A 17,292-nucleotide genomic window follows, 5' to 3' on the forward strand; every position below is an offset into this window, starting at 1 on the left:
TGCCTGCCATGGGTGAGCTCTTCTCAGCTGTACCACCCTGCCTTGGAGCCAGCCAACTGTGGCCTGACACCTCTGCCAACTGTGAGCTAAAAATAAACCTCTCCTTTAAATTGTGGGTGTTGGGTATTGTGTCTTAGCAACAAGGGAATTAATGAAGTCACCCCCCTTATAGACCCGTCTCAGGCACCAGAAATAGAGATTGCATCCATTCACTCTACCCTTTCCTGAGCATGCTGCTGCTGAAACAAAAATGGGTCCCCAGCAAGAAAGGAGCATTTAGAGGATCCAGCATGTCCACTACTTCCCTCTTCAAGTGCCGCACCTTTTCTTCTTTTCTCTTTTTTTCAATTTAATTTTCTTCTTTTCTTTTGAGACAGGGTCTCACTATATAGTTCAGGCTGGCCTCGAACTCATTATTGTAGCCCAGGCTGGCCTTGAACTTACAGCCATCTTCCTGCCCCAACCTCCCAAGGGCTGGAATTACAGGGTTGCCCCATCACGCCCAGTTCCAAGAACCGTGCTTTCAAGCTCTAGAAAAATTAGGCTGTCTTCCGACCAACCAGATGATCAGGAAATCACTGCTGATGGTGGACTGTGTGTGCATACAGCTTGTGAGTTGCCAGGGTCACAGCAGGAAGACATGGGTGGCCAGCTTATGTCAAGTACTCCAAAGAGAGGTTAACAAAGGAGTCCTTTAACCAGCTGGGTGTGGTAGCCAATGCCTGTACTCCCAGCATTTGTGATTCAAGGCCAGCCTGGGCTACATAATGAATTCAAACCCAGCCTGAACTACACAAGACCCTGTCACAAAAAACCAAACCAAAGCAGCAGGCAGGGACCAGGGAAGCCATAAGGGCTAGTACAGTCCCCCGGACTGCTACCTGAGGGGAGCTCGTACTACACCCAAGCACAAGGTGCAAAGAGGTTGTCATCAGGACGCGAAGGATAGCCACACAGCAGGAATGTAGTTTTGCCAAGGAGTAGGGGGTTGAAACTCTTCACAGGCAAACAGCAGCCAACTCTCACCAACCTCGGTTTTTATTAGATACGTGCACAATACTTCCATGAGAATAAATAGTTCCTTACAGATTATCTCTAGCAAAGCATGAGAAAATATTTTTTATGAACACCTGGTTCTAGTTACTCATATACTTTCTCAAAACAGACTGTTCTCAGAATATTATCGGATGGTTCTCAGGACTGTTTGCAGCCTTGAACTTCTGAGTTGTGGCTCCGTGTGTGGAACCACAACTGCAGTTCCTATTCCAATCTGTGTCCCAATGTAACCCCCTCCTCTACACAGAGGGGGAACAAGAAGCCAGAATCTGTAGGCCTGGCAATTCCACAGGGGGAGCCAGCATCCTGACCTTACTCTCCAACAGTGCAATTCTCCTCTACAGAGGGGGAACAAGAAGCCAGAATCTGTAGGCCTGGCAATTCCACAGGGGGAGCCAGCATCCTGACCTTACTCTCCAACAGTGCACCCCATTGTCTGAGGCCTACAGGAAGCCACAGCACTTGGAAGCCCAGGTGAAACAGTCCACCAGTCGACAGTAATAGGACCTAGTTGCCCCAGGAGACATGGTGGACACAGGCCACCTTCAAAGGAAAACAAGATGGCTCTCCCCCACCTTTGCTGGCTCATCCTTCATTGCTCTGACCCTGTGCCCCACGTTGACCCTTGATGTCCCTTTAACAGAAACTGTTAAGACAACTTCCAGATACAGGGCTGCCAGACCTGCATCAGGCACAATGGTCTTGGCCACGTGAAATCCAGCAGTTGTGATTTAGAGACAGGACTTAAAGCCCTATTTCACAGGCAAATCAGCTGAGGCCTGTGTCTTGCCAAGGCAAGTAACCCTCAGCTTTTTTTTTCTTCTTCGTCGGTGGTACTCAGGCTTGAACTCAAAATCTTTGCACTGACCTACATTCCCAGCCCCTATTTATTTATAAGGCAGGTTCTCACTAGCACTTGTGATCCTCCTACCTCAGCCTCCCAGAGTGCTGGGATCAAAGGCATGCACGACTCCACTTGGCACCCTCAAGACTTTCTAATGCCCACCTCTTAACCCCATTTATATGTGTGCCCCATGCTAAGCACTCTGCGTGTGATCTATGGGGATTTTCAATACAAACTGTAACAGGGAGACTCCTTGGTTCCATTTTTCAGATCAAGAAGCTAGCTCAGTGAGAAGTGACTTGCCCAGGCCCTACAGAGATACAATGCTGAAGTTCGGTGCAGACAGCTGCCCTTGCTTCCCCAAATGATCAGCAAGCCTAACTGATGTGAAAAAATACTCCTCTAACCAGGCGTGATGGCACACGCCTGCAATTCCAGCACTCTAGCAGGCTGAGGCAGGAGGATTACAAATCCTGGCCCAGCCTGGGCAATTTAGCAATTTAGCAATACACTGTTTCAAGACACAAAGGGAGGGCCTGGGAATGTAGGTCATCGTGAAGGCTCTGAGTTTAATCCCCAGCACTGAAAATAACAAAAAACCATCACCACCAATCTTGGGCAGGGGATTTGGCTCAGTGGTTCTGCTGCCTGCCTTGCAAGTGCAAGGACCCAAGTTCGATCCCTGGTACCAAAAAAAAAAAAAGTATAAAAAACTATCACCACCAAGCCTTTGTAATGAATGTTCCCTCTGCCTGGAGCACTCTCTCTCCCACCTGAACCCTTTCTTTCAGGGGTCCTATCCACTCCTTGAACCCCTCTACTGGATCAGGAGCCTCTTCTGGCCACCAGAGCCCCTTGGGTTTCTTGATCACTCTGGGATGCCACTGCTCTCTACCCCATGGACGTTAAATGTTCATTTTCAGGGCTGGGCTAGAATTAGAGCTGAGAAAACTGTTGGGTAAATGACAGAAGGTAACTGCATGGAGAGAGTTCAAAATTCGTATCCCCTGAGCTGGGGATTTAGCTCAGTGGTTCCATTGCCTGAATTGCAAGTGTAGGGCCCCGAGTTTGATCTCCGGTACAAAAAAAAAAATCTTATCCCCCGTTTCAGAGGTCAGACAAAGACCAATCTAGAACTAGCCAGATTGCTGGGGAAGAGTCCTGGTCTGTGTCAGACGATCCCCTTTGGTTTCCAGACTGTGGGAAGTGGTGTCTCGGGCAGTCACTAAGGGCTGGACTGATAAACCAGTTTTCAAATATGTAATAAGAATGAATAGTGCTTTTGACTAGATCAGCTTTGAGCATCTGAGGATCAGAGGTACAGACTCCTACCTGAAGGTGCACAGCCTGGATCCTTTTGCCCTTAACTGTCCACTCTGCTGTCCTCCCTGCATCCTCTGAAACAGGACAATCAGAGCTGTTCCCTCCCCACTTCCTCAGACAGCTGCTGTGATTTGAATAACCAAGTATGCTTATCGATGTCCGGTGGCGACTGATTTGCCTGGCAAACAGACCCTCAGGTCTTTCTCCCTGCCAGTGCTGGGTCCATGTTTCTTTCCTGTCCCGAAACCTGAGAACTGCCTAGATTCTTGTCCCCTTCCTTGACCCCACTGGGGGTCCTAGTGCTTGTGGGTTCCTGAAGTCTGCAGAGTTCCAAATCAAGACTGGTCTCAGAGGGGCAGGATGAATACCAGGCCCAGCTCAGCTCCCTGAGCTCCTCACAGAATTTGCATGAAGAGAACGAGGCTCCTCCATGGGTTCCCCCTCCCTTCCTACCTGAGACAGTTGTCCTAGGTGTGAGGTCTGAAAGCAGTTGGAAGAGCCAGCTCTGTGTGCGGAGCCATCTCACCACTGCTGAGGTGATGCCCCGTGTCTTCCTGGTCAGGAGTCGGCGTCCACAGCCACCCAACTGGGGCCACTTGCCTGACCAACTCCGGGGAGATGCCTATATCCCAGGTGGGCCCCTCACTGGGCATGGAGGTATGGGGCAGGGGAGAGGCAAGGAAGATATCACCTGTGTGGCTTCTCTCCGCAGACTGCAGCAGCCTGGTAGGACCAGGAGCACACCAGTCGTCCAGCCTTGGGGACCCTTGGGCAGCGGTGAGTCTGCAGCTGGCTCACAAGAGCAAGTTGTTTCATCCCTGCCCAGTCACAGCACTGGAACCTGTTTCTCTCAGCTAGGAATGCTTTCCTTCCCTTGCAGTGAGCTGTCAGGTTTCAGATCCTGAATTCCCAGGGTGGGCAGCTGTAAGTCCTGCCCCATTATGTCCAGTGGGGCAGAGAGGGATTCCAGCCAACAAGTGGATGATGTGCTTTGTTAACACTGGACAAGGGAACAGAGCAGGCTGGAGAGTGAGGGATAGGAAACCTCCAAAAGGGCTAATTTCCACTGCATGCATTGGAAGAACAAAGGCACTTTGGAATGAAAGTGTGCTCAAGGTTATTTCAGTATTTATTGAGAAACAGGCACCATTCTGGGTACTGGATGTTTAAAGGAAGTAAGACTAAAATTACCCCTTTATAGAACTTATTCCTGGAAGGGGCTGGAGGTATAGAAAATAAAATTAGGACAGTGTGTTAAGAAAGTGTTGGAGGGGGCCAGGGATTTAGCTCGGTGGTGCCACTGCCTGCCTTGAAAGTGCAAGGTCCTGAGTTTGAATCCAGATACCAAAAATAAAACAAAACAACAAAAAGATTGGGCTTCCCAAAGGGAAGAGCTTGGGGAGAGGGTAGCAGGCTGTTTAGTCACAGGCTGTTTTCCTGGTCCTCCCTGTATACCGATACTCTGTAAACACTTGTGAGAACAGTTTGCAAAGTAACAAAGCCTGGGCAGAGGGTCCAGTGGGAGGAGCTAATTCCTGGATCCCTCTAGCAGCCCACACAGGGAACCCTGGCATCTGCTCCCAGGAGCCCCGGAAAACTTGGCTGCCCTCTCTGCCCCAAGGCCTTTCCACTGCAGCGCATGCTAACCCGGCACCTCAAGTGCCACAGCCCAGCGCGCCGCCACGTGTGCTGCTGCTGTGGCAAGGGCTTTCACGATGCCTTCGATCTCAAGCGCCACATGAGGACTCACACTGGTGAGCTATGTCAGGAACAGAAGGGGCTGCTGGGCCCCAGGGAGGGATGGTGATAACATGAAATGGAGGAAGGTACGCACAATACAGTTGCCATTGTGTGTATATGGGGCAGGGAAGCAGCAAACAGGAGGCCTGAGATATGGTGTGACTCACACTCCTGCAGGTGGGTGTAACACAACACCAAGGTAGGCGCCTGGCAAGGGTGCTGGTTCAGAATTCATTCCCAAGCTCAAGGACGCTAAGGATCATCTCCTTCCCTGCCCCTCTTCCAAGAGGAAGGAAATTCCTGATGAAGGACTAGTAGAGACACAGGGGTCTGAGCCATGTTTGCATTCTGTGAGAGTAGCAGGTGATGGATCATAGAAGAGACTGATGAGCTTGGAACAGGAACAGGAAATGTTCACTGCTGGAAAGCAAGGTGAGGAGTCTTTAGTCCAGAAGCCATTGCTCTCTCCATCCCTTCTCTGTACCTTATTTTTGCAGGAATTCGGCCATTCCGCTGCGCAGCTTGTGGGAAAGCTTTTACACAGCGTTGCTCCCTCGAAGCACATCTTGCAAAAGTGCACGGGCAGCCAGCCAGCTATGCTTATCGGGAGCGCCGCGAAAAGCTGCATGTGTGTGAGGACTGTGGCTTCACCAGCTCTCGCCCAGATGCCTACGCACAGCACCGCACTATGCATCGTGCTCCTTGAAACAGGGCACCAGCATCCTACCCATGAGGCAAATAAACACAAGAAACATGCACACAGAACCTGGCATTTATTACAGGTAGAGGAGGGACGGGTCACTCGGTCCAGCGGTGGCCGCAGTGTGGGGCAGTGCATACATAGTACAGGCGCATGGCGTCCTGGCGAAAAAGATACAGGGTCAGAAAGGTCTGGACCCAAGTGACAGTACAGTATAGGACCCTCCACCCACTGGGACCTCACTCCAAGAGATCATTCAAGGGATCTTTCCCAGTCCGTAAGGGTTTAGCTCTGGATTTGAGAAAGGCAGGTTCATCCCAATACACTATTGGTATTCCCACCTCCTGGGAAGGGCAAGCTCTACCTAAGAAGCTATCCTGGCACCCACCTCGGCACGGGCACTGTGTGACTGGAAGAACACCGCCTCCTTGTGGCCGCACCTGAAGGGGATGGCTCAGTCACTAAAGGCTTGACACACCCTTCCCTCCTCCCTGGGCGGATGAAGAGGAACCACGACCCTCCCCAAAACAGCTGCCGGCTCACTTCTGACAAGGGTGGTCCTCAGTCCGAGGCAGTGTGGGGTCCTGGGATACGTCAGCGATTATCTGGGTCAGTTCGCTGCAGGGGTGGGGAGGTGAATAATTATGATACTGAGCCTCCCAACACCCTCTCTCCAAAGCCCCGGTCTCATCACTCACTCCACTTCATGCGTGATTTTGTTGACGTAGATGCAGCTGTTGTCTGCCTCCTGCTGGTAATCACAATTTCGGCACTGGGAGAGTGGCAGAAAGGGGGTCATTAAGAGATCCCCAGCAAGCCAGGTGTGGTAGTGCACACCTGGAATCCCAGTACTTGGGAGGCTGAGGCAGGATCGCCGCAAATTCAAGGCTAGTCTGGGCTACATAGACTCCTCAAGCCCAGGCTGAACTACATAGTGCTACATCCTGTCTTGGAAAACAAAAAAACAAACAAAAAAGATCCCCAGCAGGACTGGAAGGGAAGGGAAGGCAGGCTGATCCTGGGAATGCTGCTCGATGGTCTCAAGACGAATCGCCTTGCAAATAGACAACAGTGTGGGGTCACTCGGGGAATAGCCAAGAGGCGAGACAGGGCACGGTGGGAGTGAACAGAGAGTTTGGGTCACATGGGGAAGGGTGGCCATGTAGGGAACTAGTGGACAGGTTGGAGACCACGGGTTCTACCCCGTGGGCTCGCGCTCACCGCGTACAGCAGAATACGGTTCTCCTTGTCCTCTTTAGGGTACAGCATGTTGTTACTGTGAGGAGAAATCACAGGTCACCGGGGAGTCACTCCCTACTTCCTTTCCACACCTATTCCCCTGCCCTTACCATTCCTGGCAGAATCTAATTCCCACGAAGCCCGGCTCGTAGGTCCCGTCTGGTTCCATAGCTACGCAAGGCCCGCCAAGCCTTCTGCGCCTGCTCCCCCGTGCTACAGGTCGCGAGAAGAGTCAAGACTAAAAGGGGTGGGACCGTGCGCTTGAATCGGCTCCCGGAGGTCTAGCGTTTCGGGTGCCTTCGCGCTGAGGTTTGGCTGAATGCTTACTTCATCTTTTGATATCTTATTTGCTTCCATTTTCTGGAACTCGCCTCTCTACTTTGCAAGATGATGGATGCAGTACAAAAGCCGGGAATATTATGTACAACGTAATCCGCAAAGCGCAAATAGAAGCCATTTAAATGGCCCTCAGGCCATTGCACATGCGCCGAGATTACTCACCACCGGCCGAGGTAATTACTGCCAGTCCTTCCTTTCGGCTTCAATCTACTCCCTCCCGCCTTCGCGTTTCTCTGTGCCTATTGCAAGAACCGTAAACCACGAACGGCCTCTTGGGATTGGCTGGATATACCCAAGCATTCAGGAGAGCCCTCTTCCTGACCGAGAAAGGACGACGGCGATTGGCAGGTCCTTCCAGCGGGAGCGCGCAGATTGGGCAAACCCTGGAGCCAGGGGGCGGGGCTGATATCCCAGAAGCTGATATCCCAGGCGGCGGCGGCTGCGGAGCCGGTGTGAGGCGGTGGATCTATGCTGCGGGCCGCAGCCGGGCGTGGCGAGATGGAGGTGACGGGGATGACGGCCCCTACAGTGACCGTTTTCATCAGCAGTTCCCTCAATAGTTTTCGCTCTGAAAAGCGATACAGTCGCAGCCTCACGATCGCTGAGTTCAAGGTGTGGCCGTGGGGGCGGGGTCCCGAGGAGCGGGATAAAGAAAAAATGGGGCTTCCCGAATGCAGGGAGGGGCGTGAGAGCGAGGTGGCTGGGCCACGGATTATCTGAGGTTCCAAGGACTGTAGACCGAGCCTCGTGGGTTGGGGCCAGAAGGATCCTGAGAGTCCAGAGAGTTGAGGTGGGGCCGAGGGAAAATCCGATGCTCCTTAGGGTAGGGGCCAGAGCAGAAGGAGCAGTGTGCAGAAGGAGCAGGGCCTGGCGGGTCGTGAGTGATGGGTCTTTTGGGAAAACTTGGTTGTTGATACAGAGCATGGAGTCGCAGAGCAGAGGATGGGTCCCTGACAGGCTTTCTCCTCATCCTTCGCCCTTCCCGCAGTGTAAACTGGAGTTGGTGGTGGGCAGCCCTGCTTCCTGCATGGAACTGGAACTGTATGGTGCTGATGACAAGTTCTACGGCAAGTTGGATCAGGAGGATGCACTGCTGGGCTCCTACCCCGTAGATGATGGCTGCCGCGTCCATGTGAGGCCACCCTACCTGGGAACCCACACCTCACTCATTCATTTATTCAGCAGTGCTGTTCTTTGCCCTGTGTGATAACCAGTATAGGCTCTACCTTCATGAAAGCTGTTTTCCTAGTCCGGTGTGGTGAGAAGCGGACCCATCACTAGCCTGTGACCTCCTAGAGGGGTGTGGGATGGGAGGGGGAGAGCCTGGGAACTGGGACCTCAGAGAAAAGATGCCTGGCTCTACCTGGGAGTACAAAAAGGCATCTTTGGAGGAAGGAACACTTGAGCTGAGACCTAAAAGATAAGCAGAGAACAACCCAAGGGAAGAGGTAGGAAGGGTATTGCAGGTGGAGGAAAGTACAAGAGGATATTAAAACTATGAGGTGAGCCGTGGTGAGCAGTGAAGCCAGACAGGGAGAAGCCACAACAGAACCTCTGTGTGCACCAGCTCATAGCATTCTTTCTGTCTTCAGACATCTGCCCCTCTTCAGTCTACAAAGCCACATTGCCCCTTAGACATCCTAGGTGAGATCCACCTCAGGGCCCTTGCATACACCATATATATGCTCCACCTGAGTAGTTCTGTTCAACATGTGCCCATATGCCTCGCCCCTTCTTTCCAACCTTTACTTAAACATCACCTGAGTGACACCTTCACCAACCTCTGTAAAATTTTAACCTCATTCCTTTTCCTGTTTTTTGCTATTGTAGGCTTTTGTTCTCTGTCCTCACCGTTATCTGACATACTCTGGATTGTTACCCTTGGTCTAGTTTGTCATCTGTCTCCCTGAATAGTGTGCTAGAAGGGTAGACGGTTTCCTCTATTTCACTGTCATATCTCCAACACAATGGAACAGAGGATACTTGGTGAATCATTGTTAAATGATGAATTGAGTCCATTAAATAAGAGTGGGAACATAGTATAATCATTCCCATTTTGCAAATGAGAAAACTTTTGGGGCTGGGGATTTAACTTAGTGGTTCTGCCGCCTGCCTTGCAAGTGCAAGGGCCAGAGTTCAATCCCCGGTAGCAAAAAAAAAAAAAAGCAAATGAGAAAACTTTTTTCTTTTCTTTTCTTTTTTTTTTTTTTACACTGCTAGGGATTGAACCCAGGGCCTTTGCACAATAGGCAAGCAAGAATTAATTTTGCTAGAATTTTTTTGTTTTTTGGATGGTACTGGGGATTGAACTCAGGGCTTTGCACTGAGCTACATCCCCAGACCCCCTCCCTGCCTTTATTTAGACAGGGTCTCACTAAGTTGCCAAGCAGGACTCTTGAACTTGTGATCCTCTTGCCTTAGCCTCCAAAGTGCTGGGATTACAGGCGTGTATCACGACACCCAGCTTGTCCCTAGAATTTTGAACTTGATCTGTATGACTTCAAGCATCACTATGCTCAAAGAACTGATTTTTTTTTCTCTTTCATTTATTGATTAAATGGAATGTTGATTGCATCTGTATGCTCCCATTTATGAGCCACATCTGAAGTTGGTTTAGCTCTCTTCATTGTGTGAGGCAGAGGCAGCCGAATGATCATAGGACCAAATGTAGAGTCAGTGGAGATGAGGGTCATACGTGAGATCTGGGAGCTAGGAGACTATGCCTGGGTACCTGGCCCGTCAGTGAGGTCTGGGAGGGCTTCCTGGAGCAGTTGCTGTTTGAGTAGAGACCTGAAGAATAGAGAAAGTCAACTGAAGACGAGGACACAGCATGTGCAGACACCCTGAGGCAGGCGGGAGCACAGTGACTACCAGGGGTTATGGCAGAAGGAGGTGGAAACTGGCAAGAACTCCGAGCGATGAGGACGCACATATTCACAGGCTCTCTTAGGTTGTGGGTCAGAGAAACCTGAAGGAAGGAGAAGCAGGGACCAGGGAGGGCTGCTGTGATAGTGCACGTGAGGCAATGAGGTCAGGACTCTGCTGGGCCCAGAACTGAGAGTTGGGGCCTACGTGGCGGCCTCAGCCTAGGGATGTGCGTGGATCAGGCGTGGGTGGTGGGTCTGCAGGTCTCACACAGGTGATGAGGTGCAGACAGGTCTCTGATATCCCAGGCCATTCACAGAAGATTGTCCTGCCCAGGCTATTCAAGGAAGATGATCCTAGAGGTGGAACCTCGGGGGATTTTTGTGTTTTTCTAAAATTCTCTTTCTGTTTATAAATACCACCTACATTCATTGCTTAAAATAACAACTTCAAATTTAGAAAAATCGCTGACAGAAAATAAAAAATTCTTAGTCATCCCAGTCCTAGAGATAAAGGCTGTTTCCCTTTTGCCATGTTAGCCCAGTGGTTAAGGCCAGACACAGGGTGTCGGGTAATCCTTGACCCATTGTCCAAGGAATCTTATTTCTTCCCCTCCACCCTACTGCCCCCACCCTGGTCCAGACTCCACCCTCTCTGCCTGGACATCCCATCAGCCTCCTCCCTGGTCTCCCTGCTCCATCCCTGCCCTCACAGTCTCTGACCAGGGGGAGCCTGTGGACCCTTGAGTCACACGGAGCCATCTCTGCACCTCACTGTTGTCTCCACACTCCTGCAGCAGGGCCAGGATGTGTCTGCCTCTGGACAGTGCACCTCCTGTCCCTCTTATCCTTCAGGCCTTGTCTCAGAGCTCCATCCTTTCAGAAGCCTGCCCTGAACACCTCTCTTGTGTTCTTCAGCTTCTCTGTTGGTTTTTTCCCCTCTAGGCCTTGTCTCACCTGGTGTTTAATAAACAAACTCATTCATTGATGGCTGGTTTGCCTGAGGGCAGGGGTTTTCTATTTTTGCACCATGATCCCAGTGTCCATTGACGGCCCACTGGCACAGGAGGAGATGCTCCTGGTACTGGAGATTGGGACCAGCCTGGGGGGGCCAAAGGGCCTTAGAGGAACCCTGAGAGCTGTGGGCAAGCCTGAGCTCCACTGATGAGGTTCAGTGACGTTAGGACCAGGAGTGATGCTGATGCCAGTATGTGGGGTGTGTTGGGGGTAGACACAGCCTCCAGGGGTTTGGATGGGGGTGAGAAAGGGGAGGTGGTCAGTGTGGTTATCTACGCCTGTCCTCTGCTGAGCTCAGGAGAGCACAGAGGCCTCGATAAAGGTGGGTGGAGGAATGTGTCTTCTAAATCGGGGAGACCTGAGTGGATAGAATGCTCTAGTGTACAGCTGCACCCCAGCATCCCAGGCCTCCCTCGTCAGACCTTGACGCCCCTGCCCCTCACTACAGGTCATTGACCACAGCGGCGCCCGCCTCGGGGAGTATGAGGATGTGTCCAAGGTGGAGAGATACCAGATATCACAAGAAGCCTATGACCAGAGGCAAGGTAGAGAACAGGGTGTGGGAGGGATGGCTTGTGGGGCCCAGAGCTGCTGTGTGTGATGGAGTGGCAGGTGGGACAAGACGGGTGTCACCCGAGTCTGGAGGGACACTGGGGGTAGAGGGTTTTGGAGGATGGAGCAGGGTGGGGTGAGGTTGGCGGTGGGGACAGCCGGGGGATGGGAGAGCCATTGAGACAGACATGGCATGTAGAGATTGGAGGCTGGGAGGTGTGGAGGGTATGGCAGGCAGACGGGGGCTTGGGAAGGCGGAAGGAGGATTGAAGGGAGAGGGTTGGGGGAACAGGACACGATGATGCATGGGGCAGGCAGATGGGATGTGAGGGCAGAACATGGGTACAGACAAGGCGGTGTGCAGTGGGAGCCGGTGTCTGGCTCACATCAGAATGTGGTAGCGAAGATGAGGGGCTTCAGGGCTGGATGAAGGTAAATGGGAGACACACAGGAAGAGAGATGTATAAGAAGATGGGGAGCCTGGCATGGTGGCACACGCCTGTTATCCCAGTACTCGGGAGGCTGAGGCAGGAGGATCACCATGAGTTTGAGGCCAGCTGGGGCTAAATGTTGATTCAAGGCCAGCCTGAAGTACATAGTAACAACTTGTCTGGGGAAAATAAAGAAAACCCAGAAGATGCGGTCATATGAAGAACCAGAGCTGGTCAGCATCTGTTAGTTTCTGGATTGTAGTGAGGCAGAATCCTGGAGAGAGGCAGGGGCTTGGGTGGTGGATGGTCCTTTAGGGTAGCAATTACTCCATCAATATTGGCCCTTTGTAGTTGGATGCAGCACCAAAGATAGGGCCTCACCCCATTCCCCTCCTGACCCACAGACACCGTTCGCTCCTTCATGAAGCGCAGCAAACTCGGCCGGTACAATGAAGAGGAGCGGGCACAGCAAGAGGCCGAGGCTGCCCAGCGCCTCGTTGAGGAGAAGGCCCTAGCCGGTACCATCTCTGTGGGCAGCCGCTGCGAAGTGCGGGCCCCCGGGCAGTCCCCTCGCCGGGGCACCGTCATGTATGTAGGTATGTGGCCCACGGGACGGCAGAGTCCCAAGGCTGAGAGGGACATCATTCCTTCAGGTGGGCTTTGCCAGAGCCCTGGTCCTCAAGGAGATCCCGGTCTCATTATCTGACAGTGACGACTCAGGGTGTTGATGGCAGGGAAGAGGGAAGCACAGAGCTACCACACAACTCATTCTTTAAAGTGCGTAGTTCAAACCAGTGTACATCTGTACTCAGGAAAGTGCACAGTTCATTGGTTTTCAGTATATTCACAGAACTGTAGCATTATCGCCACAGTTTCAGAACACTAAACGCCATAACCATCAATCAGCAGCTACCTCTCAGTTTTTGTTTGTTTGCTTGTTTCTTGAAACAAGGTCTTGCTATGTAGTTCAGGGTCCTTGAACTCGCTGTGTAGGAAGTTGCTCCTGTCTCACCCTTCTAAGTGCTGGCCAGGATGCAAAAAAACTGGACTTATACACTGCTGGTGGGAATGTAGAACATGCAGCTGCTGTAGAAAACAGCATGGCAGTTTCTCAAGAGGCTAAGTACAGGGCTGGGCAAGTGGATCAGAACTAGAGCATTTGCCCACTCCTTGCCAGGGCCTAGGTTCTATTCCCAACATCACACACACAAAAGGTTAAGCATAGACTACACCTGAACCATTGATTCCACTCCCGTGTATAAAGAAATGAAAATGCCCATTTAAAAACTTATTATACAATCTGGCTGGAGATTTAGCTAAGTGGTACCACACCTGCCCGGCAAGGGCCAGGTCCTGAGTTCGATCCCTGGTACTGGAAACAAGTCAAAACAAAACAACAACACAAGCTGGACATGAGGGCTCACAGCGGGCAGAAGTATTGTCCTAAGTTCAAGGCTACCCCAGGCTACACAGTGAGTGCAACGCCAGCCTGAACTACAATGACAGACTCCATCTAAAAACACAAAAACATAAAAAACAAAATTAAAAACCACTTATTATACAAGAATGTTTACGACAACATCATTCATAATAGTCAAAAGAAGTGGAAACAACTTCAATGTCCAAGGACTGATGAATGAAGAAATAAAATGTGGTGGGCCCGTATAACATAATCTCACGCAGCAGTAACGAAGTACTGATATGCGTATGATATGGATGAAGTGTGAAGTGAACACAGCCAGTCACAAAGTGCATATATTGTATGAATCCATTTACAGGAAATATCCAGAATATGAGAATTGCTGGGTGTGCACACACCTGTAATCCTAGCACTTGGGGGCTGAGGAAGGAAGATTATCATGCATTTAAGGCCAGTCTGAACTATAGAGTGAGACTCTGTCTCGAAACAAAACCAACAGAATAGGCAGATCTATTGGGACAGAATATAAATTAGTGGCTGCTTATAGTGGGGAAAATCAATTTCAGAAAGGGGAAGTAGCTAGGCATGTGGCAGCAGAGGGAAAAGGTCCTGGGTAGGAGCGATGGAGTAGCAAGGAGTGGTTTGCAGGACAGGCTTCCTACTCGGGCAGCAATGAATATGAGGCTGGGGTTTCACTGAGATTTCTCCCCTGGGCAGGACTCACAGATTTCAAGCCTGGCTATTGGATTGGCATCCGCTATGATGAACCATTAGGGAAAAACGATGGCAGGTAACAAGCATTTCTGCTGTGGTGTGTGTGTGTGTGTGTGTGTGTGTGTGTGTGTGTACACGCATATGCACAGCTGTGCATGCATGTGTGTGCCTGTGTGCTGCTAGGGTGGCACATGGAGTGAGAGTCCTGATGGGGTCCCCTGATCACTGGCCCCTCTGCTTGCCCTGCAGTGTGAATGGGAAACGCTACTTTGAATGCCAAGCCAAGTACGGCGCCTTTGTCAAGCCATCACTTGTGACAGTGGGAGATTTCCCAGAGGAAGACTATGGCCTGGACGAGATGTGACACCCAAGAAAGGCCTCTCTGTTCCAGCTTCTAACTCAGACGCTTGTTGCCCCTGCCTGTATGTGTGCCTGTGGCCATCTCCTCCTGTCCCCATTTTAATTTTATTCATCTTTCCCCTGCCACTGATTTTTTTGAGCCTCCTACATTAAATTCTTCAAAAACCTGGGAAGTACAGGGAAGACTCAGTAATTTTAGAAGGGGCTGGGGCAGCAGGATCAATGAGGGTGAAATAGCCTGGGCAAAGTAGAGTGGGCAGGGTGAGTATTTGTCCTTTAAATGGTAGTTGGAAGCACATTAGATTGTTCTTTGTCCTTTTCTACTTAACATAAGGTTCTGCTGCTATAACAAAGAGGCCCAAAAATAATACTGGGTTGAACAAGTTGAAAGCTTAATTCTTTTTTTTTTCTTTGAAAGCTTAATTCTTTTTCATGTAAAGTTGCATGCAATCACCAGGAGCCAATATAGTGACTCCAGTGTGTCAGGGGTTAATCACTTACATTTCGTCTTATGTCCCATTTTCTCATGATTCCCACCCAATCTGCTTCAGCCATGGAAAGAAAAGGAGGAGGGATAACCTTGGTTTTTAGGGAAGATGTGCGACTCAAAACTTGCTAGCTGTTTGGCCAGAAGTTTGTCACATGGCCACATGTAGCTGTAAAGGGATCTGGGAAAATGAGGTTTTATTTTGTGCAGCCATGTCCTCTGCCAAATATCAGAAGTTGTGTACTACAGAAGTAGGGGAGAAGGGATGTTGAAGGTAAGCAAGTACTGTAGTCCTGCCACACTCCGTGTGGGTGGGAAAACCTTCCCTGTTCACTTAATATTTTGAAGAAAGAAATTAGACGAGAGTGGCATGTAGCCATTCCTCATAGCATTATAGAGCCTGGCAAAGGACACTACCTTCAAGTAAGTCAGTAAGTGTACGTCCTGTGTATTCTGGGAAGCCTGAGTTGCATCATGTATATGTCTGCATGTACAGTAATAGTCCCTCAGCTCCTAAAACGGATTCTTGGTAGGAAGTCTATATGGGAAACTGCTTAATTGTTGCAGTTACTTAATTACAACTTTTAGAGAAGAGGAAGCAGCACAGCTACATTTAAGAATGAGATGGTATCGTGGTGCATCCCTGTAATTCCAGCACTCAAGAGGCTGAGGTAGGAGAATCAGAAGTTGAAGGACAGCCTGGACTACATAGCAACATCCTGTCTCAAAAGAATGAAATAAACTGCCTGATTGCCGAGAGATTCTCGAGGGAAGTGCTCACAGCCATAGGCAGTCTTTTTTTTTTTTTTTTTTTTTTTTTTTTTTTTTTTTTTTGGTACCGGGGATCGAACTCGGGTCCTTGCGCCTGTGAAGCAGGCAGTGGAACCACTGAGCTAAATCCCTGGCCCTTCCATGTGCAGTCTTAAGTTTTGTATTCTTTCACCCACTACAGAGTACATGAACCTGTTTAGACACACACCCCACACACTCACTCTCAAACACTGCAGACACCAAAATAGCTGCACTCAGGAGGTCCTCTGCAGAATCAGTGCTCACTGACTTACGGGGGAGCCTCACACCCGCACAGACACTTGAGACCGACATCAGATACCCAAAAGGGATAGATGTATAGAATACACCTGTGCACCCCCCACCTATACACGATCAATGAAGTTGTCCGTCTACCAAGAAAAGGAAAAAAAGAAGAGTTCATTTAGAAAAGGATGCTGGGCCAGAATTGTAGCTCAGTGGTGCAGTGCCTACCTTGCAAGTGCTAAGTCCTCAGTTCAATTCTGGTACCAAAAGTAAAATTTAAAAAAAGAAAAGGATGCCAAGGCTTTGGCCCCCTCCATGTCAGAGTTGTCAGAGTGAGGAGGATGAGAGGACGTGTCCCAGGCTTTCCAACCAGCATCTCCTGTGTGAGCGTTTGGGATATATATAAGATCCAATCTTTATTTAGAATTTTTGAGGCAGTTTCACTGTGTAGTTCAGGCTGGCCTGGAATTTGCAGTGATCCTTCTGCCTCAGCCTCCCAAGTGGTAGGACTGTACGGGTGTGTCACCACACCCAGCAAGATGCAAAGTATAAAAACCCAACAACCAAATTCAGCCAGAGACTCTAGCAGAATTAGCTAGTAAATCAGCACTGAGGACCGGATTCTGGTCTCAGAGTGCACTGCCTTAGGGTGAGGCCAAAAGAAGGGGGAAGATGATCCTGTGAGCTGAGCCAGGTGGTGCCACCTGTAATCCCAGTGCTCAGGAGGCTGAGGCAGGAGATTCACTGCAAGTTTGAGGCCAGCCTGAACTACATAGCATGATACTGTCCCTGATGGTGATGATGATGATAGAAAATAAAAACCTACCCTGAAGGGCCAGGGATTTAGCTCAGTGGCACCCTACCTGCCTTGCAAGCACAAGGTCCTGAGTTCCATCCCCAGGACAAAAACGAAACAAAAACACAAAACCTGCCCTGAAAGTGATTACACATTTCATTTCTCACTTTGTATGGGCGCAGACTCATCACTCAGGCAACCCCTATAGATGCAAAGTGTGCTTTGGAACATATTCCTAGGCTGGGCAGCTAGCTCCCTGTTATTTGCTGTTACTAAAAACAAAGACCACAGACTGGTGGGCCCTGTGCTAGTCACCAGATCCATAACCTTAGGGGAAACAGCAGGAGGGGCTGTGAGTTTACTCCCGCCCTAACA

At 50.3% G+C, this 17,292-nt stretch overlaps 3 protein-coding genes across 3 annotated transcripts; 2 read left to right on the forward strand and 1 right to left on the reverse strand.

The window, feature by feature from the left end:
• Positions 1-3,762: 3,762 nt before the first annotated feature.
• On the forward strand, positions 3,763-5,743 carry Ovol3 (ovo like zinc finger 3). The gene is made up of 4 exons (XM_010631887.2): positions 3,763-3,856; positions 3,936-4,000; positions 4,773-4,977; positions 5,461-5,743. Exons 1-4 carry the CDS (start codon positions 3,763-3,765, stop codon positions 5,667-5,669), a joined length of 573 nt encoding a protein of 190 aa, XP_010630189.1. The 3' UTR covers positions 5,670-5,743.
• Polr2i (RNA polymerase II subunit I) lies at positions 5,718-7,160 on the reverse strand. Its single transcript, XM_010631884.2, has 6 exons — positions 7,013-7,160; positions 6,885-6,939; positions 6,362-6,435; positions 6,207-6,281; positions 6,052-6,103; positions 5,718-5,824 (listed from the first exon to the last, which is right to left on the reverse strand). Exons 1-6 carry the CDS (start codon positions 7,069-7,071, stop codon positions 5,762-5,764), a joined length of 378 nt encoding a protein of 125 aa, XP_010630186.1. The 5' UTR covers positions 7,072-7,160; the 3' UTR covers positions 5,718-5,761.
• A 378-nt stretch (positions 7,161-7,538) lies between these two features.
• Tbcb (tubulin folding cofactor B) lies at positions 7,539-14,615 on the forward strand. The gene is made up of 6 exons (XM_010631883.3): positions 7,539-7,853; positions 8,230-8,373; positions 11,571-11,667; positions 12,510-12,701; positions 14,243-14,315; positions 14,489-14,615. Exons 1-6 carry the CDS (start codon positions 7,710-7,712, stop codon positions 14,601-14,603), a joined length of 765 nt encoding a protein of 254 aa, XP_010630185.1. The 5' UTR covers positions 7,539-7,709; the 3' UTR covers positions 14,604-14,615.
• Positions 14,616-17,292: the final 2,677 nt, after the last annotated feature.

Source organism: Fukomys damarensis, unplaced genomic scaffold (assembly GCF_012274545.1).
Source record: "Fukomys damarensis isolate Sample0158 unplaced genomic scaffold, DMR_v1.0_HiC HiC_scaffold_19, whole genome shotgun sequence".
NCBI lineage: Eukaryota > Metazoa > Chordata > Mammalia > Rodentia > Bathyergidae > Fukomys > Fukomys damarensis.